The sequence below is a fragment of the Cephus cinctus genome, unplaced genomic scaffold (assembly GCF_000341935.2).
Source record: "Cephus cinctus unplaced genomic scaffold, Ccin1 Ccin1_scaffold0013, whole genome shotgun sequence".
Taxonomy (NCBI): domain Eukaryota; kingdom Metazoa; phylum Arthropoda; class Insecta; order Hymenoptera; family Cephidae; genus Cephus; species Cephus cinctus.
The window spans coordinates 900,607-923,533 of record NW_014332762.1 but is presented as its reverse complement, the minus strand read 5'-3'; the positions used below and the strand labels follow the sequence as shown (position 1 = coordinate 923,533).

General features: G+C 37.4%; 4 protein-coding genes and 2 long non-coding RNA genes across 20 annotated transcripts in view; 2 read left to right on the top strand and 4 right to left on the bottom strand.

Moving 5' to 3' along the window:
* Window positions 1-8: 8 nt before the first annotated feature.
* Window positions 9-3,984, bottom strand: LOC107262959 (phosphorylated adapter RNA export protein). Its single transcript, XM_015729708.2, has 4 exons — window positions 3,781-3,984; window positions 2,788-3,397; window positions 2,423-2,701; window positions 9-2,326 (listed from the first exon to the last, which is right to left on the bottom strand). Exons 1-4 carry the CDS (start codon window positions 3,829-3,831, stop codon window positions 2,061-2,063), a joined length of 1,206 nt encoding a protein of 401 aa, XP_015585194.1. The 5' UTR covers window positions 3,832-3,984; the 3' UTR covers window positions 9-2,060.
* Window positions 3,985-4,210: 226 nt separating this feature from the next.
* On the bottom strand, window positions 4,211-5,748 carry LOC107262967 (exosome complex component RRP42). The gene is made up of 6 exons (XM_015729721.2): window positions 5,541-5,748; window positions 5,252-5,448; window positions 5,022-5,187; window positions 4,756-4,950; window positions 4,510-4,665; window positions 4,211-4,447 (listed from the first exon to the last, which is right to left on the bottom strand). The coding sequence occupies exons 1-6, from the start codon at window positions 5,595-5,597 to the stop codon at window positions 4,343-4,345; spliced, it is 876 nt and encodes a 291-aa protein (XP_015585207.1). The 5' UTR covers window positions 5,598-5,748; the 3' UTR covers window positions 4,211-4,342.
* Window positions 5,749-5,776: 28 nt separating this feature from the next.
* Window positions 5,777-6,949, bottom strand: LOC107262971 (NADH dehydrogenase [ubiquinone] 1 beta subcomplex subunit 6). Of its 2 annotated transcripts, XM_025082027.1 has the most exons (5): window positions 6,794-6,881; window positions 6,744-6,745; window positions 6,333-6,610; window positions 6,127-6,228; window positions 5,777-6,005 (listed from the first exon to the last, which is right to left on the bottom strand). In XM_025082027.1, the coding sequence occupies exons 3-5, from the start codon at window positions 6,576-6,578 to the stop codon at window positions 5,865-5,867; spliced, it is 489 nt and encodes a 162-aa protein (XP_024937795.1). In that variant the 5' UTR covers window positions 6,579-6,610; window positions 6,744-6,745; window positions 6,794-6,881; the 3' UTR covers window positions 5,777-5,864. The 2 variants fall into 2 exon arrangements, with proteins under 2 accessions (XP_024937795.1, XP_015585219.1); XM_015729733.2 differs by lacking the exon at window positions 6,744-6,745 and having other exon boundaries at window positions 6,794-6,949.
* A 437-nt stretch (window positions 6,950-7,386) lies between these two features.
* The window catches only part of LOC107262825 (solute carrier family 12 member 4), a 50,039-nt gene continuing 34,498 nt past the window's right edge, over window positions 7,387-22,927 (bottom strand). For 8 of the 13 annotated variants that reach the window (XM_015729446.2, XM_015729456.2, XM_015729488.2 and 5 more), the window contains 12 exons: window positions 18,802-18,899; window positions 16,225-16,494; window positions 15,944-16,129; window positions 15,618-15,853; window positions 15,319-15,506; window positions 15,069-15,230; window positions 12,901-14,339; window positions 12,718-12,825; window positions 12,458-12,511; window positions 11,432-11,760; window positions 11,214-11,353; window positions 11,034-11,125 (listed from right to left, as the gene is read on the bottom strand). In XM_015729446.2, coding sequence (XP_015584932.1) covers window positions 11,034-11,125; window positions 11,214-11,353; window positions 11,432-11,760; window positions 12,458-12,511; window positions 12,718-12,825; window positions 12,901-14,339; window positions 15,069-15,230; window positions 15,319-15,506; window positions 15,618-15,853; window positions 15,944-16,129; window positions 16,225-16,494; window positions 18,802-18,899 — 3,302 coding nt within the window. Of the gene's footprint in view, window positions 11,126-11,213; window positions 11,354-11,431; window positions 11,761-12,457; window positions 12,512-12,717; window positions 12,826-12,900; window positions 14,340-15,068; window positions 15,231-15,318; window positions 15,507-15,617; window positions 15,854-15,943; window positions 16,130-16,224; window positions 16,495-18,801; window positions 18,900-20,175; window positions 20,538-22,927 lie in introns of those variants that run through there. The other 5 variants (XM_015729402.2, XM_015729421.2, XM_015729412.2 and 2 more) reach the window with 5 other exon arrangements.
* LOC112493924 lies at window positions 16,404-18,781 on the top strand. 2 transcript variants are annotated; one of them, XR_003058909.1, is made up of 3 exons: window positions 16,404-17,446; window positions 17,597-17,986; window positions 18,332-18,781. It is a non-coding gene; the product is annotated as an uncharacterized LOC112493924 (long non-coding RNA). The 2 variants fall into 2 exon arrangements; XR_003058910.1 differs by having other exon boundaries at window positions 16,404-17,756; window positions 17,826-17,986.
* LOC107263009 lies at window positions 20,274-22,417 on the top strand. The gene is made up of 2 exons (XR_001536591.2): window positions 20,274-20,564; window positions 22,230-22,417. It is a non-coding gene; the product is annotated as an uncharacterized LOC107263009 (long non-coding RNA).

Genomic DNA, 22,927 nt, shown 5'->3' with positions numbered 1-22,927 from the left:
TAACTGTATATTACAAAAATGTTCGTTTATTCAATATAATATTACTCTATTAACTTATTCGTACTTAAGACTTTGATGTTGCATTTGTTCGTAACAATTTCTCAGATTTCCTATACGTGATGTTGTTTTTGTAAACACCTGCCAGCTAATACCTAAATAAAATATAAAACTCTCGCACACATTCTGAAGTTCGATAAAAATTGTTACGACATAGTACAATTGGTAAGATTACATTGTATAAAACACTGTTTACAACACTGAAGGCTAACTTAATCTAGATCATACGTATGCCCATTGATAGTTACTTAAAAGTCTGTGAAAAAGAAGCTTTACTAAAGGGTAGTACGTCCCTTAGGTAACAATTCACAACAAATATATGTATCACTTAATATGAAATTTTCTACCGTAAACGTAATAACTGGCTAATGAATTTTAATGAAATTACAAACAAAGTGTCGTATTACGAACTACAAAAATTATTTTAACAATAAAAGAAAAAACAGTTTTATCTCTGACCAAATGTGAAAACGTTATTGCGCTCCAGTCTTAACTCTTCGGCACATCCATTACAGTCTATTTCATAAATTTATGATCCGAATCACATGTCAAGTGAGGAGGTTACGTATTGAATAAATTCTTTATAGGATGCTGAATTGTCCTTAGTCATAAATTTGTGAAATGACTTGTCCTGTTCTTACAAGATAAACTTTTCCCAGTGTCAACTCTTAATATGGGTCATTATAATACAGTTTCAGCTAGGAGACTGCTAGTAGGTTTATAACTTTTTTCTCTGATAAAGTTATTGATTTAATCTTCGTACAGTTAGTTTATAATATACGAAAATTCTGTATCCAAACGATTATTATACAAAAATCCAAATGCTTAAGGGTGCGTCTTATATTTGATCAGATAATTAATTACTCATTTACAACGTACATATCTCATGTTATGGTTATAGCATGAATCATAGTCTTAGCCGTGTCTCAATTCAGAAGTATCGACTAGCTTACTTGCTCTGTCTACCTACACTTCTGTGCCTACCCTCATTCTTCATCCTTTAAGATCTATAAAATTAAGGCTTTAAGATATTAATAGCACAAGAGCATTGTCTATCTCGAGTATAAAAATCTATAGGATGAAAAACTATTAAAATTTCACTGTACCGCAGACAGTGAATTATCAGAGCATGTAAGGGATTAATTTGTTCGAGCCTTAGATGAATCAGGCCGGTTTAACTATGTAGCAAGTACATTATAGTTAAAAAAAAGCCAAGTATACACAAAGTGCTATTAATTCAAATTGAGACATGGCTTATTCTATAAAATTACAAATAAAGGTAGAGAGTGAATTGTATCTTCACAATCTACACTGACTCTATGATCATTCTTCCAAAATTAAGAGTATATACTTTATACGTTTATAAAAAAAAGACGCACTGATGCAATTCTTTGGCAACAATTGCACTGCAGTCTCCTATTGAGTGGGAATTCGATGAGGGAGGTTCTGTACAGAATATTAATTCTAGAATATTTTATAAACGACTGTTTGATTTATAATTTTCAATGTTTCATATATTGTATCCAAATTTTATGTACATAAAGTGATTATTTTCTGTAGTCGATCTTGTTAAAGGTATGTTTTCCATATTTTTGTCTGCCACCTGACCGCGTTTCATACTTTGCCTGTTATTCACTCCTGTACACACTTAGTCACAAGTACACTCATAGTTACAAATCGTTATTTCACAAGATCGTGTGGGTTGTCATAAAAAAATAACTGACCGAGCTTCGTGCTATGTACTTTAGATATATATTACATACGTATTATACGCCTAATGAAAATTTACGCTAGTCAAATGGACGTATTTTTTCAAGTAAAATACGTCTTCCAGCTATGAATACGATGAAATGATATTTGAACTATACAAATCTGTACGCACATAAAAAATATACTAATCGTGCAACTTGTTCATTCAGTTGTTTCTCTTTTTTAAATTTTCTTTATATTTTTTTTACAAATCGAAGACAAGACCGGTGCGGCGAGAAATCTTATTAAAATGTTCAGAACAATTCCATGCTGTCAACATCGACGCCGATATCAAGAAAGTCATTTGAGTAATCTTGCACTTGCCTTTGCGTCGTGAGATGTTCGGAATGATCGGGGTCGTCTGTTACAGGACTTGGCGGAGGATTGGATACTGTACGATCAGAATGCAAGGGCGTTCTGTCCATACCCTCGCCACGTCTCAAACGCGCTTCTTCTGCGATCTGTCGTGTTGAAAGTTCTGCACGCGTTAATAATGCCGGTAGGTCCTTCTCGGAGCCATCTGTAATAAATTTGGAATAGTTGAATTTTACCGATTGAAATTTTCGAGACTAATTGATGTGATCTAATTATGGAGATAATATGCGAATATGCTTACTTTCAAGGCTTCTCATTAATTCTTGCGTTTTCTGTCGTCTTGCACATGCGTCTGCTTTCTTTTGCAGTTCCGCATGCTCCTTTTTGTCCATGTAAAATATTTCCCGTATCTTTTCCTGAGGGATGTGCTCGTCATTCTTTACTAACCATAGGTAGACTCCTCCGGCTGTTCTTCTACGTGAACCATTCATGATCAGCATACCACCATCCTCTTCAATTTTCTTTGTTTTTTGAAAAAAGTCTATGGCTTTTTCTTTTCCTATTATATCAACTACCCTTCCTGTAACAAGAACGTATTGATCTATTTAGGATTTGTTTTAGTTTTATGTAACTGGAACAGGATATTTTTATTAAAGGCAAACTTACTTATGAGAAGATCCTTATTCTCATTGAGTTTTGCTGTTATGTCTATTGCAACCTCTGAATCTGTTGATTCTGCTGTTATACTCAAATCAGATATCATTCTGACAGAACCTTTTTGTCCATCCACTTCCATTGAGTTTCTTCTTTTACCTAATCTTAATTTGATGTTTCGCCTGTCAGAATTTGTTCTTTTGTTTGTTAGCCGCTGCTCCACTTCTCTTTCATCATCGGAACTATTATTGGTCGAAGCTTCTGTGCCATTCAACGTATTTCGTAGAGTAAAGTCATAATTTTCAACACTGCGTCCTTGACAAATTCTTTTGGTAACTCCGCAGGACACTAAGTTTTCTGTTAATGCTTCTTCTTGCACTTGTGTACACCATACTTTATATTTGTCATTCCGTGACCTCCAATATTGTGATTTAGTTTTGCATCGCTTTATTTTGATTTTTGGCCTCTTTGCTCTTGTGTGTGCTGAATCCGAATCAGAATCGCTTTCTGATTCTGTGGTTTCATCTGATTCATCGCTGTAGCCCATCTTTGATGTTTCCTCCACCGGTGGAGCATTATGAGGTCTTTGTAAAACGTTGTATGTGTTGAAGTCATCGATAGTCTGCATTAAAATATATATAAAAGCTATAATTAATAATATATACCAACAAAATGAATTACACATTTTTCATTATAGCAGAATTCATCATTGACGTTTTCTCTGTGAAAATAAAAGAGAAAAAGCAAAATGAAATAAAACTTTAAGAACTTATTGAAAAACTATCTTCAATGTAACTTGTTGCAACAAAGACTTGTTAGTGTTTAAAAATATTTTATAATAAACTGCCAATAAAATTCATAAAAAATAAGTTACACCTCATAAATGCATATTTGAATATATTCAAAGTAATAAACTATTTCAATATATATGAAAAAATTTGATCATGCACGGTTTAATGCAGGTAGGTTAGCCTTCTGTCAAACGTGAATTAGAGAGTATCTGACCTCGTCGTCCACAACTTCCCCATCCTCGAGCTCCAAGGGCTCTGCCTCCATTTTCTTCTTTTTCAGCACGCACTATCACTGCCGTCCAATATGAAAGATTTTACAATTTAAGGATACAAATTAAAATTCTCTCCAAAGACGATTGACCTAAAATAATGGCAGTGCTTGGTATAAGCTAACCAGCTGATGTGCGAGCACTCTGGCGATGGACTTTGCAAGTGATTTAATACTCACGCAGACGATGATATACATATACGGTCGATCTATGCGGGCACATAGGTTTCTGCTCCGATAATAATGTAGTGTGCATTTTCAATTGTTCTATACTTATTATGTATTGAATTTGAAACTGCATTCAATAGTTCTGAAGAAACGATCTGTTTGAAATGCATATCAACTTATTATATATAAATAACCATTAAAAGCAATACTTGCAACAGTTTTTTTTCCGTAAATTCATATAAGAAATATAATTAAGTACAAAATGGGAAAACTTAATCTGTTAAAATGCACATCACGTTCAGGGTTTGCTTTATTTTTTTAATAATGAGTGTAACAGGATTTATCTTAGGAATCCAAAGATTGGTCTGTTTGTCCCTAGTGCATCTTCTTTCTTGAGGGATTCCATGACACTTGCGTTTAACTTAATACCAACAAGTTTTCCTATCTGAAATGTATAGTGTATGTTGAGTTTTTGATATTTTTAATGTTATTTTACATTGTATTCACCTCTAATGTCTTTATTAATGTTGTTGGCTGTAGACTGCCGTGTCCCATTTTTACTACAGATGTAAAGCGTCCATCTGGCAATGTTGATAGTACAATACTTGCTGAACTACAAGTTTCTTCCTCTGAACTTGGATCAACTACACAATTATCTCCAATCTAAATTATATTATGAGTTATAATTAATTTTAAATTGTATATGTTAAAATTGCAAAGGAAATCCTTAGTAAAGCATAGTTTGAAACCTACTTTACATAATGTTACTAATACTGGAAAATTTTTAGCATCTAATTTAATGCAATCGTATGGATCATCTGATAATTGAATATCAGGCTTGCCACCATCCAAAGTAGCTGCTGTTACTTTTGGAATTTCAGTACTGTACAGTGCAGCTTTTACCGCTATAGACACAGCATCAAATAAATTTCCACCACACTGTAAAATCTGCGAATAAATATAATCGTTGAGGAGCTTGCAGGATTACTTTGTTATAATGTAAATAAAGGCATACTTACTAAAATATCAACGTATATTTTCCAACACTGTTGATGAGGTAATATAGAAAGTGTTTTTAAATTTATTGCATGTGGGGATTGATAAGCTAGTGCTAATGTATTACTAATTTCAGTAGCCAAACTATCTCCACCTTTTCCTTCAAAAGCAGGTGTAGCATTGGCTGAGCTAAAATATAACAAAAAAAAGTATACAGTTTTCATTCAAATTCTACATTTTTATTCATATCTACCAATCAACAAAAAATTCCAATTTTCCCTCAAACGGATTGTCAGGGAACGGAGTATCCACTTCCACTTTAACACCAACTAAAACATCAGTATTTCCTAAACGTATTCGAGCTGAACCATTAGTCTGTGGCATTAATTTTGTTTCTAATTCCATTGCTCGATATTCATTGCGGATTCTACCATCGTTCCTAAAATTTGCCTAACGAAAAACAAGCATACCATACAGATGTCATTATTAAATCTTATTTTCTTAATCCTTCTTGAATGAGATGCTAAATTTAATGTACATACATCGACTCCATGAAGAATGAATGTCTTTTCGGCTAAACTTAAAGGAATATCTGCCATTCTTCTACGAAAAATACTAATATTTTAAAACATTAACCTCTACCTATTCACTCACGATCTCACAAGTAATGTAACTTAACATAACCTTATACAAATAATGCTGCAGAGTTATGTCAATCATACATCTGTAACTTGACTATACCATGCACACTGGGAGAAAAATATGTAATACTGTAAAGTTTTGGAGTTGTAATGCTGTTGTCATTTATTCACATAATTTATTACAATTTTTTACTAACGCTTTACAGTAATTAATGAGCTCATAATCTATAAGGGTGATTTTTCAAAACCACGTTTGTAATAATCACTAGGATTAGGACGTTCATCATAGTTTGGAAAGTTTGGATCACCTGGATGAACTGCTCCACGCGACTTTAGAACTCTAAAGCCAGCTTTAGTTGTCCAATCCTAATAATTAAAAATTAAATGTAAAGAATTAACAGTATAATATTATGGTATGCAGTACAATATCGCAAACAAATATACTGAAGCAGATTATTGAATTATTATATTTAAACCTTAAACTTACATTGCTGTTATATTTGAAGTAATAAAACATGTAATAAACGCCTGCAATCATGAAGGTTGATGTAGCAATTACTTTTCGAGTAAATTCAGCACCTTTTGCTCCCTGAAAATAAAATCGTATGTTAATTTGCCAAAGAAGAGTTTCATGTAACAATTTTGCTGTTTCTATAAATTAACAATATTACAATATCAAAATCATGTTCTTACAAGAAGGGGAACCATGAGTTTCTGAACATTATCCATTGGAGTTCTGTAAAACCTTCTGATAACGTTATATCTTTCCTTATAATAGTTTTTGGGGATGACAGGTTCATCTGGTGATAGGATTTGATCCTTAAGGTATTGAGCACGCCATGCTCGTTCTTCAGGAGTCATACCCAGGACACGTTCTCTTTCAGAAACCATACGTCCTGCTATGGACATAGGTTTAGTACCACCCGTTGATGATTCCATTTTTGGTGTATAATATTGAACTCTCCTAAGTTCTGCAATAAAGATATTATGGTCAATAATTCTATTAACTTTCTCATTGAAGGTAATAAGATGTCAAACAATATTATTTATTATTGTCTCATAATGTATCTCCTATAATCCATCTCCTAGATGTTAAAATATTACAACTATTGCATAAAATTCTATTTATTATTTTACTAACTACTGATACTCACAAAAAAAAACCCTTTTTCAACTTGACGACTAAACGTAGGTTAAAGAGTATTGTTACGTCATAACAGAGTACAGAGCAGTATAGAGAATACGATATACTCGGTTCTGCTTTCAAACGGATCTGAATCAATATTCACCAGAGCTAGCAAGTGTCCAAAGCCGGCACGCTATTGGCTGCTATGTTGCCATTTACTTTTGTACAGCCAATAGCATTCTCTATTTTACCAACTGAAAACTGTTCTCCTGATCATGAGAATCAAGCTTGAGTGTCCTGCTCACAGCAAGTTTGAGCAGCGCGAGAAAAAAAATTGTAGAATACTTTTACTCTATCAAAAGATGAAAACTTGCGATAACACAATATAATTGACGAGTCGATCTGGGAATAGTCGTGTGATTTTGTTCTCCATTTGAAAAATATTAATTTGGGGTGTCCGACACCCCATGTGCGTAGTCCCGGGTTAAAAATCAGACTAATATTGTTGGCTATCGAATATTACCCTATGCTCTATTCAAAAACATATAATTTAAATAATTGTTTTTCGCATTGTGAAGAATACTACGGTAGACACAGGTATATCATTTATTTATATAATCATTTCGATCGTAATATAATTTTTTTATTATAGTTCATCTTTTATAATTCAATTACAAGTATCATAGGTCTAAGTATCTACGTGTTATAGGTATTTCACAGTATTGACTCTATTTCCTATCCAGATGACTAAAGTCCATATCTACAAATATATTATTTGTATCTCGTGTATATTTTGTAACCTTTTTTTTTAGTACTATGCCGTAATCTTTCCATTCCATTAAAAAGATGGACGAGAGCTCATCTCGCGTTTGAAATTCTGAAGTGAAGAAACAATCATTTTCCGCGCGAAGTCAATTGTGAACGGAGCTTTCAGTAAAGACGTGTAGATAAATTTATAGGTATTTTAAATGTATGGGATTACTTGATTTGACACATATGATTGAGGTTTCGAGCTAGTTTATCGCTGCTTAGCTCGCGTCTCACAGCCTAGAGGTCATTAAATTCAAAATGCATTTTCGTTTCAAACGAAAGATCACGCCAGGAAAATACTATTCATATACTTTATATATGCCCAGACGACGGTTGCCAAGCCTGCAGGCATACACCGTATACATATTCTTAAAGGCGAGAATATCGCGTGTCTCATTACATAATATTAATCATATTATTATTGTGCACTCAAACAAAACACGACGTAATATAAAGTATAAAGCGGCGTAGTAGCAGAATACTGCGATACTTGTTTAAATCATGAAAAAGGTGTGGTTGTTCGTCATCAATACGGGAATAATAGCTGTCAAACTATAATATATCCTAGTCAACATATATGTACGTAATATGTATAGTATGCATTTTCATGTATGTACAATCTGCGCCAGCAACTTAGTCCGAACAGCGTTTCACAATAAACTTTTTCATTAATATTCAACATTTCACGTATAAACTATTCAATGCCAATGCCTATCAAATAGGTAAGTACTCATAAAATATATATAATCGTCAGTAAGTATAGTAATAGTAACATATTAAAATCATCAAATAGAATTTGAATCATCTCGAAGGAGATTTACATAATAGTTTATAAATCTAGATTTATTCTACGCCAGCTCTGCACTGAATACCATTTTCTTGTTTACGATGCAGCAGTGAGATTGAGCGAACATTCGATTTAATTAAAATTTTTTTTTCTCATTCGTATTGCTTGAATGTCCGTTCGCAGACATTGCCGAGCTGGTTATTTTGGCCAAGGGATAAATTAATAATTAATAAGTAGTCTAGTGGCGTAATACGGTGACGAAAATTTTAATAAAAAAAATTTTACGTAGCTACTATATTTTTCATTAAAAATGGCCACTTTTTAAATAAAAAAAAAACATTACGTTAACCGCCTTTTTAAAGCAAAGTGCAATTTCTTTTCTCATCCTGGCTATAAATTATAGTTTATTCTATTCCTCTAAGAGAAAGGCGGATTCACCGCGTTCACGAGAAAGAAGGTAGAGAGACCACATAAAAGAGAGAAAATGGAAACTGCTGGAAAGATAGACAGAGTGAGAGAGATATCAAGTTAAAGCAAAAAAGAGGGTCATAGGGTTACAAGGGCATTGCGATTCGATTAAGATGATCGAATTAAACTTGTATAAGGGAGGTACTAGATTAGATAATATAAATAAATCTCGACGTGGACGATACCAGTAGAGAATTACAAACGTTCTACCGAAAGACTATTAATTCCTAGAGGATAAGTTACAATGTCAAAATTTGCATAATACTATTTGTCCTCTTTGGCTATTTCCATCTTGGGTGCACATTTCCAATCAATGCTCACGATTATCGAGGATAACCATTAACTAGATTTCGCGCGATAATCCCGACAAATCCATTAATTCTTACTAATCAATTTCTCATTCGCATAATTATAATGTATCTTTCAGCGTTTCCTAGCTACTATTGCTGGGGTAGTCTGTGCACTTTACAACGACAAATGAGTGTTTTATTATAACATATTCATATATATATATATTTTTTTTTTCGTATATATATATATATAAGAATACCTCTCAAGTATTATACCTAATGCATTTTTTTTACTTCAAATATGATCTCTCTAGTCGATCACGAAATTCTGGAGGCTGTAAATTTAATAACCTTTAACTATTACGAGTAATCGTTATCGCTATTATATCTTATTCACAGACATCGATTAAGTAGATAATAATATATTAATGGATACATTAAACTGTATAATTCACGAGATTTCCTTTAAAAAGACCATTTTCTCCTCGACGTTTCATAGAGAAACTAATATAGTGCCTATCTAAAATGGATTGCGGATCGACAATAAAGTCGAGTCACGCGTGAAATATGACATGCACACGACACTTAATTTAATCGATAAACGCTAATATAATTACTTCGATGAAAATCTTCGTGTATGAGAATTTCAAAAAATGATGCGCCTTGACCTCGTGTCTTGCGCGTCCATTAACCGCGACGCTTTTGTCAACTTGGTGTCATTCCGAAAATTCCATGTACTCTTATAATGGTATCTCTCGACCAATAGGCCACGGACAATATAAATACGATGTGGGATAACGGTGCGCGCATCGCTTAAGTATTTCTTGAATGAGGATAGAGAAGAAGAAAAAGAGGAGGATCAATAGAAAAAAAAAAAAAAAACAATTGTCACGAATATAAAAATGATAGAATAAAAAAATATAGTAGATAAAAATTAAAGAAAAAGTCTCGTACGAGCGTCAGTTCTGATGAGATGTATTCCTCGCAATCGATTCTCTATATTCCGATACGTTCTTTGTAGAAGATTGCGTACTCTAGCGCACTAGCCTAGGCTACCCTAGATAACCTAAAAGCGGTAGAATTATACATACCTAGTATATATCTCCCTATATAACGACAATGCATGTAGAAAAGTGAGCCTCTCGCGTCTTTGGTTAAACGCGAAGCATTTAGAAAGTATTCTGGCAGTGTTTTCGTAGATGCTTCGACCTTAGCCTCGGACCAAATTTTGATTTCAGTTTCAATGAGAATTCAGATAATGTCAGTTACTCGGGACGTGTGTTCGCATTCGATACTGTGCCTCGCAACGAATTCTTCGGAGCGTCTTCAACTACGCCTCCTGTATGAGTTAATCGTACGACGCTGTGTGGAGACATTAGTAAACCTAATTAACAAATGCACTGAGCAGTCCTCCCTATCACTTCCTAATTTCATGAAGTTAATACAATGTGTGTTAGATTTCCTCAACGATGTCGATAATTATTTTTCAGTGATGACGACACTTGGCCATCGAAATTCCACGTTAGAAGCTACGTCCTAAATGAAATTCATATAAAGTGAACTTATCCTTTGGCACGTTATTCGTCATTTTTTGTTTGTCTGTTTGCTTTGGCAGCTCGTCTTCCGGGGACTGTCAAGGACCAGAAGGTAAGTCGGCTTCAATGAAATTTCATTGTGACACTTTCATCTTCTCGTTACTTTCTAGAAACGCCGGATATTATACCGTCCATCCGGCACCGTAAAACGCAGTTGTTTAGTAATCGTTATCGTATTTCACAGTATGTACCGCAAGTAATGGCGTAGATAATGGGCACGAATACTGTGACTATGAGTGTGAAATCGTGTAAGTATATTAGAAATAAACTAGATTTTGGTTTTTGTGAGGCGCTGAATTCAGTTCTTTTAAGTTCAGTTCACGAGTAGATGGTTATGACCTCTCGACCTCCTCCCCGCACCATAAGCACCCTTTCCAAGCCTTCGGTCAATACTTCCAGGAACTCCATATCTGATTGATTACAATTAAGGAAATTGATATTTGATTAATCTAGATCATGTATCAATACTACGAATCATTGTCACGTTAAAAAGGATACAGTTAGATTCGCGTTCCATTTTGGTATCCCTGGGTGGTCCAGGAAGATTCAGGATTACAAGTTGAGCGTCATGACTCTTATTGACAATGACCTCGTTAAGTTTAACCGCAGTATGCATACGTCTCACGTTGTCCTCGTCACTGTAAATTCATATAAATCATCAAAAATACAGTGTATAATGTAATTCTCATAGAATTCTATATAATCATTAAACTCACGGTGTACGCTGTGGTCGGTTCTTCTTTTGACTACCCGAGCCATCTTCTTGCTCATTCTCCTTAGCTTCCTTTTCATCATTCTCTCTATTTTCTTGTTTAGGAGAGCCACCAATTAATTTCGATTCCTCTTCCGGTTCGTCTTTGCCATCCTCGCCCTTCTGGCTTGACTCCTCTGCCTCAAGTTCCTTGCTGTTAAGTTCAGTCTCCTGCATCAGCTTCTCCTGAACGTCATCCATGCCGTTAGGCTGTTGTCCACTTGGCTCTTGGAATCTGACCTTGGTCGCTGTCTTCACGTCCACGTTATGATGATGGTCCACAATAGCTTGCACCTACGTAAAGAGAATGTTCATTTAGAAATATCAGACTATACATTATATACCAAATAGTGGGAAGACTCAAGTCAAAATTCCACTATGCTACTTTGAAAGCACTAGAAATGGTCGGTAATTAAATGTTCTATTGAAGCCTTCGAAATGAACGTGCCAATCAAGCTGAAACTGAAAGCAGGGTGGAATAACGAAATCACAGAGAGTACAAGTAAAACTACTGGAGGCGTTATTGAACATGATACAGCAATTTTAAACAATGAGTCATTAATTTTTTAACTTTTCACGTCAATCACATTCCGTACCGAGTATATTAATTAAAAAGGGTATCGCCTTATTATACAATTAATCGGACATAGGTTATTATTATATCTTTTATCGCATAACGCTTTAAAATTGTTAATGATATAGCTATGATAAGGATCTTTCCTGTGGAAAGGCACTTAAGCGTAACGTGTATCACAACCAATTTTGTAATCTTTGCCCGTCGCGCATTTTATTAGGACTGTTCCGAGTCAATTGATAACAGTACTCTATTCGCCACCTCTAGTAGTTTATTCCCTTCGAGGCTTTATTGAGTTCACTCGTCAGGATGTTTATTGGTACAATACAAAATGGACGGATATAACAGATGGTTAGGAATAAATTTTGAGGTGTACAGGATAGACAGGCATGGAAATTTGGGGTTTATTTGACAAACCAAAGGCAACTTTTCCTCGGCAGGTACCTCGTTGAAGTCCACCAAAGTCTGCACCTTATCCGTGACGAGCACACAACAAACAGACACATTCGGATCAGTATCTCTGCCCCAATACTCATATTAGCACATTATATGTGGACTATCTTGCGTGCAGTGCGGGATAAAACGTACTGGTACGTGTCCCGCATACAATGTTTTAGAATTATATTTACAAGTTGTATAATTTCTAATAGGCACTATTGTAATTGTACGGCACTCACCACTCCGAGAGATTCCTTCTTGTTCAGCTGAAGTTCCCTGAGCATTTGATTACGTTGCTCCATCATGAGAGTTCTTTCATAGGTATAGGCGGATATATCAGAATTCATCTGAAACGTGGATAATGTTTTAATTTTTGTTTATATATATATATATATTGATTATTTTTTATCTAAAGTACAAACCATTTCTACAACTTCGACTTCTGCTTCGATTCTCAAGTCGTATAAGAATTTCTTGAGGTCTTTCTTCATCTGAATAGAATTGTCTTCCATTTGAGCGACGGTGAAGATCCTCATCTTACAATTCTTCCAGGTCCTATGCTGCTTCAATAGGAATGGCAATAACATGAGAAGTCCGCCATCATGTACGATCCACCATACATCAATATTCCCAACGACCTTCTCTGTCGAGTCGGGGAAGAAATTGATTCCTTTGGGAACGAGAAGAGCCATTCGTGAAGATGTTACACATCTCACAGTTTGTAAAAAGAGCCTCCAGGTCCTCTCATCCTCGGATTGGCGCCATCCGTAGGGCCATCCTAAGATAACCGTATTGGCTTTCATACCGCCTAACCCTGTAGTTTGAATCAGACAACTCAAGCCGTCGATAATGTTCCTGGTTACTAGAACATCCACGAAGCCCTTAACCTTCTCCTCCTCCATAGTTTTTCTAAGACTTTGTTTAGCAGCCATAGCTTCACCTGAATTCCTTGTGTAATCACCGCAAATACAACTAACGCAGATGGTCAAACCTTTTCCAGCTTTGAGCTGACTAGCAAAAGCAAAGAGCTTCCGATACTTTGGTACAAGATCATCAGTCAATTTGGCTAATATAAGAATCTGTGGTCTCCAGTTCTTCGTATGAGGTTGACCTTCTTCTAGTCTCAGTAGAGAATATCTTGCAGCGGAGAGTGCCAGACCTCTAATACCATCACCCCATTCTTTCTCAGCACCTCTGTACTCGATATACTTGTAAATGCATCCAGCCATTCCCATAGCCAAAAGTGCATAATACCAGCTGGTCATGAACATAATAGCAATACAGAGTGCCAGACCGATGAAGGAGAGACTCCAGTGATAATACTTGAAACGAGGTCTCCAGTTAGGGGTGCGCAGTAAGGTTTGCAGAGCACAGGCAAGATTTACAAATCCGTAGCACATGAGGAAGAACATTGAGAGCAATGGCGCCAGGTAATCAACGTTACCAAGAAGAATACCGCACTGGCATATAAGCACTGTCAATACCAGAGCTCTTGTAGGCTCGCCCCGACTAGAGCTGGTGGCAAATGGAGTCAGGAATGGTATAATGCCATCCTTTGCAATAGCTTGTAGAAGTCTAGGTGCTCCAGTCAATGACTGTAGTCCAGCACCCAAAGTCGACAAGAATGATCCAATCAGAATGACCCACTGATTCGGCCAGGCGATGTTGGCTACTACCAGTTTGCCTCCTATGCTCTGTCCAAATTTGTCTCTCAGCAATAAGTTGTCAACGGTACCAGCAAATAGAAGAACCGTCGACAAGTAGACAGTCGAGGTCGTCAGGATGGCACAGATGGTACCAATCGGTATGGACTTTTGTGCATCAGCCAGATCACCAGATCTGTTCGAGCCAGCCATGATTCCTGTACGGATCAGATATTATTAATAAACTATACATAAATATTCTTTCAAGGAATTTGCACTGACATGCACACATCACTGACATAGAAACTCGAAAATAATTATATAAGCGACAAGACATTCCTGTCTTCATTGCAGAAACGTACACATCGTATACTACATTTCTTTTTGACTAAAAAATAAATAAAAATAATTTCGTATCGATGATTATACGTAGATCTAATAAGATGAAGAAATGATCAAACGATGATATCGCACAATCGAGTGTTCGAATATATGAAAGTCGACGATGGTCATGAGTTTGGATTGAGCCAAAATTGAAGGAGGATTATAATGACGATGATTCCTATCTGTCCATCCAAGATGATATGAATGATGCATGAATGTGAGCCTCCCCGGTAATGTCACTCCTCGGCGTATGGAATGTCGTGTGACCCAGGGTTGTTTAGCAGCTAACGTACGCCAGGATTGTTCACCGAGAGTTCTTCTGTTCGAAGCAGAAGGTCGCCCGAATTTCAATCCAAAGACAATCCTTTGATAAGACGCAATGAAGGGCTAGACAGTATTTTTACATAAAACAGTCTTTATACAAGAATGACGTACATTGCTTGTCTATTTTCTTTTCTCTCTTTTTTCTTTCTCAACTATGATGATCTTGCACAGCGGATTGCACTTTAGGAGCCAGTGAGAACTCAATGATGTACTATAAGAGAATAACAAGATACACGTACCTGTTACCGATGGGAAAAATATACCAATAAGAATAGTGAAGGTTGTTGTGATATCGGCTTGTATTTGATTATAACTCGGTCCGGGCACTTTGTCTATGTCTTTCGGGTTTTTACCATAAGCAATGTATTGGCCTTCCTCTTGGAAACTGTCCATAAGATTTTCTGTCGAAAATACACAAACGTTATTTAAATGCTGATTAAAATAAGACTGTCATCACTCGTGACAATCAACTAGATAATACAAACTTACCTAAGAATACTCCACTGGCCAAACCGCGAATTCCATTGACAATGGATACACTATTTTCCTTGTAATACTCGTCGCACTCATCGGTACCATTACCACAGAAAAGGTTGTGTAAACGACCACCGGGATTTTTGTTACATTCATCTGGCACAGTGACATCCTTTAGCAAACGTTTACCCAGGATACACATTCTGAAAAGAATACAAATTTATATTACTTGACAAATGCACATGGATCTTACGTGCTTAAATATAATTAATAATACTGAGTATAATTAACCATTAATTATGGAAGATACTCACTTGAGTGCATCGTTGCCATTAAAGTTGACGGCTAGGCCGACGTAAACAGCCAATATGGAGAAGATAACACAGGCCAAAGCGATTGTGGCGAATTTATTAACAAACTTGACACCCACGAAGACTATGGTACCCATAACCATAAGTAAACCAGTGCCGTAGACCCGAAAGTTATTATACATTATACTAGCGTCTTTGGTGAAGTCGCCAAATATACTGAGCGACGGAGCCATGTAAGTCTTGAAAGAGCAGAGAAAAATCGTTATCGTCATGAATCTTCCTTTTGAAACTTTAGAAAATGATATAAAATAGCCCAGGGAGAAACTCACCAGGACAATTTCAACCGCGCCGATGATGTACATGGCAGCCGCGAGGGTTGTACCTGTATAGAACAGCATCCCCACAGCACCCCCGAATTCAGGTCCTAAGCTTCTGGATATCATGAAGTAAGACCCTCCGGCTGGTACCACACCGTTGGTAGCAATGGCGCTCATACTGATTGCAGTCAGCATCGTCTGTAATTATAAATTGTAAGATTATATGCTCATAATTGATAATTAAATCCGAAAAATATATATATATAATAATATAATAAAATAAAGTTACTTACTACACAGCAACAGCATAAGACGATGAAGAAGCCTTGTATTGCACCAGCCGTACCTACGACCCAGGTCAAGCGGATGAAGAGGATGACGCCAAAGATGTTCTGGATACAGGGCAGGAAGACGCCAATAAGGGTACCCATCCGGGCACCGCCACCAGATCCTGCAGCTGCAGCTGGTTTGCTGTCAGGATCGGTAGCGGCTGGAATCGTGTTGCTGTAATTTGCGAGGCTGTTGAGAAGCGTTGAGATACGAGGTCGATCCTCCATCTCCTCCTGAAAGTTCAAAGGGGGTATTGTAATTCCAGGTCCTTGAGCAGGATATCATGCGAACAAACTTGGAAGCTTTTATTCGAAAAACTTTAAGTTTGGCATAAAGAATATTTGCACTTTAAAATATAATCTTATATTTTTTTTGTTACCTGAAAAATTTACTACTTGGATTCTCCCTTATTTCTGTCTATGACAAGTTTGACAATAAACTCACGTAAACCTGATGGCAAATGCTTGTATTCGCGTACCCTTATAGAAATCCACCCTCAGCCCTTATAGTCGCTTATTTTATTCGAAGGGTGACCCGGTACACGTATAGGTGCTAAATTGAAGAAAGTTACACTCTTTTTCAATGGAAAACCTCATTCTCGAGGAGACCATAGAAAATTCTTGTATAAAGTTAACCCATAGGAATATAACGTCTTTTACATTATAATTGCACCTGGCTAGGCGAGCGCACCTGGTACTATTTAGCAACAAGGAACCGTAAAGAACCGTCGGGCTTCGAGGGAAGAAGTAATTATGATTATTAAGTTAACTCATTCTTGTGTAAAGCTTGAGAAGAAAAAAATAGCAAAGGTTACTCGCCCTTTTAATTTTAGTCATCGCGTCTTCCAGGGCCGAGGATAAAATTTGTGATTTTTTTGTTCCTGCCACCTCCCCCCCACCTTTACGTCGCTATTACGTGCTGGCCGTTATATTATTCGAATGGGTATTGGATAACGAGGATGAAATAGGAATAAAAAAAAATAATTCTTTGCATGAGAATCGATATGGTAGTACGAATCGGTTTTTTTTTTTGAATATTAGAGAAAAATTAAAAAGTATCAAATGAAACGGAAGGATAAAGATTCCTGGGGTTGATAACGTTCAACAGTTTGAAGGTTCAACAGATAAGAAACTGGGACAGCGAAACCTCGGGCTGGTCTTGCGAAGGAGGGTCCTTCATTAAAACGTGAGCTCACTCGAAGCGGGTTCCCTTAATTGTTGTCGAAAGAAAAGCTACCATGGGAAAAGACTTTACAATATTCACCTTTTTCTACTTCATTTCATTGTAGAAGTTGAAATCTTTGGCGGAATTTTTGTACTTTTATTCTTTTTTTAGCTCCGTTTGAAATTCTCCCGACGGCTGAAGGTCCTGTGAGTTCTATATACGTCGATACTTCTTCGCAATAAATAAATACAAAGAAAAATAAAAGACCAGAGTCCTTGGTAGGGCTGTCTGCAATAACGTACATATTTTTGTACCTTCGAGGAAGCAAAGGGTTGAGCAAATATTTTCTTTCTTTCTTTATTCTTTTATTCTTTTGATATTTCTTTTATTCTTTTTTTAGCTACGTTCGAAATTCTCCTGACGGCTGAAGGTCCTGTGAGTTCTATATACGTCGATACTTCTTCGCAATAAATAAATACAATGAAAAATAAAAGACCAGAGTCCTTGGTTGGGCTGTCTACAATAACGTACATATTTTTGTACCTTCAGGGAAGCATAGGGGTGAGCAAATATTTTGAACCCTTGCTTGATATGCTTTTTTTAAAAAAAATCCAATAAATATATATAACGATATTGGGCTATACTGCGTACCGGGATATCATTTACATAGCCAATGTCTCTTGTGGAATTACTCTATACGCCATCCTTGAATATGTATCCAGTTTATCTTGAGATTTCGACATTGCAATATTTCTCAAGTGACGCTATTGCAGAGTTATGCGTGAGAAATTCGAATAAGGTTACAAATTATTGCTATGGGACTGAGTGCCCTTTGACTTCTGAGATGTACAAGGATAAAGTTTTACGTTCCTTCTTTCCAAGTTCTACATTTTTATATGATTCTAGAAGCTGAGACGATTCCCCCCGGTGGACCATAATTGGCTAGGAAAATAAGTAGGGACGAAAAGTGAGATGGAACGAAAGAAAGGAATTTGCTGAACAGAGGTATTCAGGACGTCGAAAGGACGTCAAGAGGATACGTGCTAATATAAAAAAAAAAAGTTTTTCGTCCCCTGTGGAAACATTTCAATTAATCGTCTGACTACGTAAATCAGATCGTGCGAATTCAATTAGTACGTAAAAAGGTCCAGATGCAACGATTGATGAAAAAAATATACATATATATGAGTCTTGAACGAAGATGGCAGTGAAAGAGACTGCACGTGAAATTCCAGCACATTGAAGTGGTTACCATCCAGATACGCAGTCAAGGGCTGCTTCAGAATCTATTTACGGTAGCGGCTGCGCCAATTTCGCACAAGTTGACCCCCTCGCGTTAAGGAGAATTATCGATTTGTTATTTTCGGAATACTCACGCTGTAGAGATATAAATTGGTCTCGTATCCTGACATCTTCTCGGAGGTGGCGCCCCCCACGATAGGTTCGCCATCCCCGCCGGCGCCGCTTCCATCGCCTGGAACAGAAAAAGCCACATCCCTTTCATTAGACTGTAAGGCCAAAAAAGAATAAAGTATTTGCGACGAGGTCACATCGACAATAGAACTACAGATGGGTTACGCCCTGAAACTAGATACTAGATAGCTCCTAGTAGTGTGCTAAATATATATATATATATATATATATATATATATATAGCTTCTACCAGTGGGATGGTTTTGTGAAAGGCTCCTAATGAGGGGAAACATCCTTGCCCGAAGCACACGCACGGTAGACACATCATGAATAGGTACATGTGCATTTCTAGGTCGACAGGAGTACGAGAAGCTATAGCTATCATTCTGATGATACTCTAACCTCAAAAAGCGCACTTAACAAGGAGCAAACGGATGACCCTTTCTATTTTATAGGTTACGTGTTATGACGCTGCTACCCGAAATTCATTGGTTCTCGATACTACCCTGTCTTTGGTTGAAGGATTTTTATTTATCAGACATATATTTCCCCTACGTATCACAGATCGCAAGAGATATTACCTATCTTTGTTTCATTTTTAAAGCGTTACTTCTGTTCTTCGATATCTAGTTCACCAGTTATTCAGTTACCACTTCATAGTATCCAATCAGGCCAAGTAGGTAGGAAGTTGTGTGTGCTGCTGATGCCGTGGAATATGTTATCGATAGGGAAGAGAGTTTTACCCATATATAAGGGTAAATAAATATCTGAATTACGCATTGGAATTGGATTAATTTATTTGAAAAAATGAAGGGTATCGATCAAATTACGTAACACGATTTTACCTCGACGTACAGCTGATTGACCAATAAAGTGTGGTAAAAATACGCGTGGTGCTTCGTATGTTAAAATAAATCAAATTATTTCTCTCCGATATAGCCACGTAAATTCATTACGAATTCGGTAGAATTCACTCGACAGAATAAATAAGACATTCAAGATGGTAGGTACTTGCGTGAGCATGAATTATTTGAAGATTTAGTCAAAGAAAAAAAAATTTACCCAGAGACGAAACTCTTCACCCAACCATAGTCGAGTCGAGAAGTTTCATGAAAATGAAGTGGAATCCGATGGCATTGAAATTGCGATATTTCGAAACACTTTGAAGGTATTGCCGGATTTCTTAATGCGCCGCATCTCGTTTCACCGCGTAATGGAAATGGCAAAGTCTGCAGAACTCCAGTCGTGAATAGAGTGAATCGCGTGTTTAATTCATCTCGGAGGATTTGCTTTCGTCGTACACGGCTAACAATAAGATATTCAGGATTGCGTCTTACCTATATTTACAGACTTTCCGCAACAGCGAGTCAAGCAACTTCTCCATAGCGATACTGATTGTCTTTTACTAGGATTCAAAACTGGAGCCAATTCTGATTTGTGTGTCCGAAACTCCCGCGGGATGGCCGGTGGACAATATGGCGCACTAGTCAAGTGAAAACGGCCGAGGGTTATGGCTGCGTTTGACGTTGAGACAGTTTCCTTGGATGATGACATTTTATTGTACGAGCTAAGCTGTATTGTATGGCTAGGGCGGATTTGGAAGTTTTGACAATTGCTTTGTGCTCTATTTACGGAGACTGGAAAAGTGAATCGATGGAAGAGAGTGAAAAAGGAAGGTTAGGCAAGGATTTGGTGGCAGCGTCAAGACAGGATAATGGAACAAAACGTGAGTACACTTGAACAAAAGACAGCTCGAGTGAGCCAGTCTTGATTCGTATTTAAGCCAGCTCAGCCAATCTCGTTGTGTGAAAAAAAGAGAAGATGAGACTATTACTTCTTCAAGCGATTTTCACATTTTTATTATCCTTATTATGCAGCGACTGCATTACCATAGGGAACGCCCTGTCGAGGTTATGTAACGGGCTTATGTCACTTTTACGTCCGTCTACTTGATAGTCATAAAAATGAATATTTCTTATTCCACTTGTCTGCTTATTCGGCGACGTGACAGTACGTTTAAATGATAAAATGATGAGACGAATAATCTTACGAATTCTAACTAACCAACAATCTCATAAGAATAGGCCGATATTACTATCACAGCCGTTATTAAGAAATTGTAGGCGATTCGCAAGAAACTTTCCTCACCAAACCCAATAACTTAAAGGGTTAAAGCTGCCACGATTTCACGTAACTCTTTCACGTACTCGACTACCGCGAAACTTTTCCAAGCTTGGAAAGTTTCATTGGCGCCACGTCGAATCGCAACCTCACATATTCCAAGCCCCTCTTGAAAAGTACATATAGACAGTTAAGCAGGACGGAAGGAACTTCTTCCCGTTTCCTATCTTGGTATGTATGCGAAACGAGAAGATCGGCATCGGCGTCGTCGGCGTAGTTGCCAATGTGCCAGGTAAAAAAGTTTCTTGCAGAAAGTTAGACAATAGATGACAGAAACCGAGTTAGCTGTCTGGTAGTAAGAAAAAGAGGTTATATGTCGGCCTGTTGGTAGCAGCCGGCGGTTTTGACAATTGTCAGTATCGGCCAGTGGCGGCGAATGCGTGTGAAAGCGAATGAGAAATGGGAAGTCAGTGAAGTACTAGGGAGGGAAAAGTAGAGAAGGATGAGATTGGGGCGAAGAAAGAGGTAATAGTAGGAGGACGGGAATCAGAAGGGTTCAAACAAACTGGGTCGGTGGGTCCACGACTAAAGCAGCCAGGAATATATATATATATAGCTATAGGGAAGCAAGAAGAGACTGTGAGGTCTGCTAGGGCGAATAGAAGGAGGCGCAGGAGGGTAGAGCTAGCTAGCTGACTGGCTGGCTGGCAGCTAGGGTGGCTGGCTGGCAAGCTAGTCTCCCGGCTGGCTGCTGACTGCCGGCTGGCGGGTCGCATTGATCTCTCCTCCTCTCTATTCTCTCCCAGCCTCCTCGTACTCCTCTTTCTCCATCTCCTCGTGAAGTTCCACCTCCTAACCTGACTCTACCTCAGGTTCTCTGGCTCGACTTTACTTTGCGGATTCCGTATTACGCTACAGTAATTCCCGAATGATTCGATAGAAGCTGTTGGCGAACGACCGATGTCCAACCAACCGGGTCCGTGGTGAGCCACATCAGGATTATATCGCCAGACGAAAAATCGAACCCAGGGGGTCACTTGCTACTTTTTGTTTAACCATACAATGTCATCCTCGCGTTTTACACACTGCTTCGCTATATTTCCATCACAGTCGAAAAACAAGCATTAATTAACAAGTTGTGTACACGCGCGACCGGACTGTTTATTCTTATTAATGAGTATGGCCTATGATGTTCGTGCAATTACATTCTGCTTTATTCACACAAGGCTCCAAGTTAATACGATCCTTCCTATTTACACTACTTTTTCAGTTCATCCGACGTGACGACAACGAACGGCCTGTAATTGACTACGCTATGAAGAGTGATTGATTCAAATGGAATTGAAATAACGAATCTGTAATCCAAGAAGCAAGCACGTGCCATCGTTTCACCGTCGACTTTCTTACGAAGATACTGTTATTTTTTATCGTGGCATTAAATTAAAAATTTTGACATGATTTCATCTACTCTTTCTTATCCTATCAGTCTTTTCAGATTAATCGGCTGGTCTCACACGTTTACTTTCGAGTACACTCTCTCCTGCCACCAGGGACTGATCACATGGCTGAGTAATTGCTTGTCAAACTCTGCGACCACGTTAACTTGGTCCAATTGGCTAATACACCCACGTTCAAAAGCACCTTCAATCAAGATACTGATTCCGTTTTTTGTGTAACGAGCTATAGTTCCCTTTTCAAAGTCCTTAGGGAGTCAAATAACCTGGAATTGGTAAAATAGCTGAGTGCTGCTATGTATCTTGTCCAGAGTGCTATCAAGAAGGTTAGAAAGCCCACTTGGTTACCATCGCGACGCTGTCTCGCCGAGAGTTTGATGCGCTTTTGATGTGAACTGGAAGTGCATTATGGAAGGAACAAACAGGGGTAATGCAATTATGTATGTACAGTTGATACCAAGTGGAAACCAAGTGAAATGTAAGTCGTAACTAAAACAGGTAGACGGTTTAGGTT

Excerpts from the sequence above, each read along its gene's own strand:
- LOC107262959 (XM_015729708.2), bottom strand. The coding sequence starts at position 3,831 with ATGGAGGCAGAGCCCTTGGAGCTCGAGGATGGGGAAGTTGTGGACGAC. Across the intron at positions 3,398-3,780 it reads GGGAAGTTGTGGACGACGAG|ACTATCGATGACTTCAACAC; the intron begins GTCAGATACTCT and ends ATTTTAATGCAG. Across the intron at positions 2,327-2,422 it reads ATTAATGAGAAGCCTTGAAA|ATGGCTCCGAGAAGGACCTA; the intron begins GTAAGCATATTC and ends AATTTATTACAG.
- LOC107262967 (XM_015729721.2), bottom strand. The coding sequence starts at position 5,597 with ATGGCAGATATTCCTTTAAGTTTAGCCGAAAAGACATTCATTCTTCAT. Across the intron at positions 5,188-5,251 it reads TTGGAATTTTTTGTTGATTG|CTCAGCCAATGCTACACCTG; the intron begins GTAGATATGAAT and ends GTTATATTTTAG. Across the intron at positions 4,448-4,509 it reads CATTAATAAAGACATTAGAG|ATAGGAAAACTTGTTGGTAT; the intron begins GTGAATACAATG and ends TATACATTTCAG.
- LOC107262971 (XM_015729733.2), bottom strand. The coding sequence starts at position 6,578 with ATGGAATCATCAACGGGTGGTACTAAACCTATGTCCATAGCAGGACGT. Across the intron at positions 6,229-6,332 it reads AACTCATGGTTCCCCTTCTT|GGAGCAAAAGGTGCTGAATT; the intron begins GTAAGAACATGA and ends TTTTATTTTCAG. Across the intron at positions 6,006-6,126 it reads ACTTCAAATATAACAGCAAT|GATTGGACAACTAAAGCTGG; the intron begins GTAAGTTTAAGG and ends TTTAATTATTAG.